General features: G+C 19.6%; 1 protein-coding gene across 1 annotated transcript, besides 1 other annotated feature; it reads left to right on the forward strand.

Annotated features, from left to right (window-relative positions):
- PVX_058190 (variable surface protein Vir10/35, truncated, putative) lies at nt 1-373 on the forward strand (the record flags this gene model as incomplete). Its single annotated transcript, XM_001612390.1, has 1 exon — nt 1-373. A coding segment is annotated over one exon (373 nt), but the record flags the coding sequence as incomplete, so codon positions are not given.
- Nucleotides 374-1,201: 828 nt separating this feature from the next.
- Nucleotides 1,202-1,260: a microsatellite.
- Nucleotides 1,261-2,644: the final 1,384 nt, after the last annotated feature.

Here is a 2,644-nt window from a genome sequence, read left to right on the forward strand (position 1 = left end):
TTTTTTATTTGCTTTACTCCCCACTATTGGATTAATATTTCCAATATTATTTGGAATTGGTGGTGAATATGAAGGTATATTAGGTCTCTGCAAAGGTGATCATTTTGATGGAGCTGATAGTAATAAAAAGCATAAAAGTGGTGATGATGATATAGGTAAATGTTTTAGAAAATTGTTATATGATAATAAAGAATTAATAGATATCATGAAATACATTAATATGTTATTTTCCTTTATTTTGGTAACTACTGTTTTATTAGTTTTTGTTTATATCTTATCCAAAGTGATAAAATATGAAAGAATAAAATCTGGAAAAGGAAAAATGAACCGAAAAGAATATATTAAGTACTGTAAAGAAGTATTTAATTTATAAACATCGACAAAATAACATTATTTGCATTACATGATAGATTATTTAATATTTCCTTATATATATACAAATGAAATACATAGAATTATATATAACATTAAAGAATATTACTTTCAATATTCATGAGTATTCTGCTGTTTCATTTTCTTCATGTTAATCGATGATGTCCTTTTACATGACATATAATTGTATTTTTAAATGCATTTCATATATTGTATAAAGACTTGTTCTACTTTCATAATTCATTATAATTTTGTAATTTATTTTGATATATACAATTTTCATGTATTGGAAAAATAAAAATGTATTTATATACAAGCTGTAAATTAGAGAATTAATATGAATAAATTATATATGGATTTTATTGTACTTGGTATTATAAAATATTTGTGAGAAAAAGATGACATAATTTATTTTTGTCTATAGTGAATATGTATTTCTTTATCTGTCATAGTGATAGACCGTTTATATTTAATATATTTTTTGTTTTGTATTGTATTGGAAATAATTGCAGTACATCGATGTGTTAATTTTATTATTGTTTTTAAAGTAGAGTAAGATTTAAAGGTATATTAGCTGTTGTAAACCATACAATATATAATAATATATAAAATAATGTATGTAATTATTTGTAAAATTTTATGTAATTTTAATTTTTATATAAAATTACTTTTATCATGAAAATTACACATTAAATTTTATTGAATATTTTTTTATCATTATAATTTTTTTTTTTGGGAATATAATAATATTGCTTAAAAAAAATAATCTTGAAATACAGGGTGCCACAATCAGATGACCATACAATATTCAATGCATAATTTTAAGATAAATATAATATTAATATGAAGAAAAATAATAAAGTATAATATATGACAATTTATATATAAGCGCAATGATAAAAAAAAAAGTTAATATATTTATTATATTACATATTTACGTATATCATTTAATGCGAGAGAAAATTTAACAGTAATATAAAAAATTAAAAAGCGCAAAAAATGAATTTATTAAAATTTTATTTATTTATGCTGAATACTCTTTACATATTAATGTATATGTGTATCATAATTAAAAAAAAATTATCTGAACATATTAAAAAAAATAAAACATGTATGCTTGCGACTTACATATATGCATAAATGACGATTATCCAATATTTTATTAATGGATGTAACATATTGTATTTTCTTTTAAGAAAAATTATTATTACGCTTAAGTATGGTTAATACAATTTGTATTTTCAAAATAATATTATGACCTATTATATTTTATAAAATAAGCAAAGAAAATACGGATTGCAGTATAATAAGCACTCTGAATATGGAATGGACTAAATAAATAACACTATTATATAGCCATATACGTATATTAATGCTTGTATATTATAAATTTATTTTAAAGAGTATATTATAAATTTCAAATTTTTTTATTTCTTTCTTTCATCATTATTGTTTCTATATATTTGTATTATGTATATGTATTTTATGCATATTATGGCTTTCGTGTATTATATGTCTATATATACAGTCAAAATATTATAACATATGAGAATATAAATGTAAACATGTGCAATAATATTTAACACAAAATATCTTCATATATATCCGTCTTCAGCCTTCTGTTAGAAAAATATTGCTGGTAGTTGTTATTTATAAAATGTTAAAAGTTAGATAAATCATTATATATGAAATTGATATAGCAAAAAAAATATGAATTTAATTTTAGTAATAAAAGATGTTGTCACATAACTTTTCTTAATTTTGTCTAATTCTAAAAATACATATATGAATTAAAAGTATTAAAAAAATTATTATGGATTATACTAAGATAATAAAGAGAGAATGAACACTAAAATTATATTTAATCTATATATTATACTGTGCAAGGATGGAAAAATAGAAAAGTATTATATTTTTATAATAATAAAATGTTAATATAGTTTTGGGGGGATATTTTACAATATAATATTTAGCAATAATCCCAATTATGAGAAATACAAATATATTTTGAATTAGTATACCCAAATTAAGGAATAATTGTTCTCATATTTTAATATTATTTTTAGATAAGTTATAAGTATATATAATGTTGTTATAGCATGCTTAATCATATATTTGAAAATGTGTTAATATTCTTAATTGTACAGAAAATAAAAATTTATATGGAAAAAAAGAAATTTTCAGATATTACTGTTATCTTCATAACAATTCATATTTATGTATAGTTAAAAGAGATATTAAAGTAGGTATTTATCTCTACATTATTCCCATT

This window comes from Plasmodium vivax, genomic scaffold (assembly GCF_000002415.2).
Source record: "Plasmodium vivax scf_5315 genomic scaffold, whole genome shotgun sequence".
NCBI classification, from domain to species: Eukaryota; Apicomplexa; class Aconoidasida; order Haemosporida; family Plasmodiidae; genus Plasmodium; species Plasmodium vivax.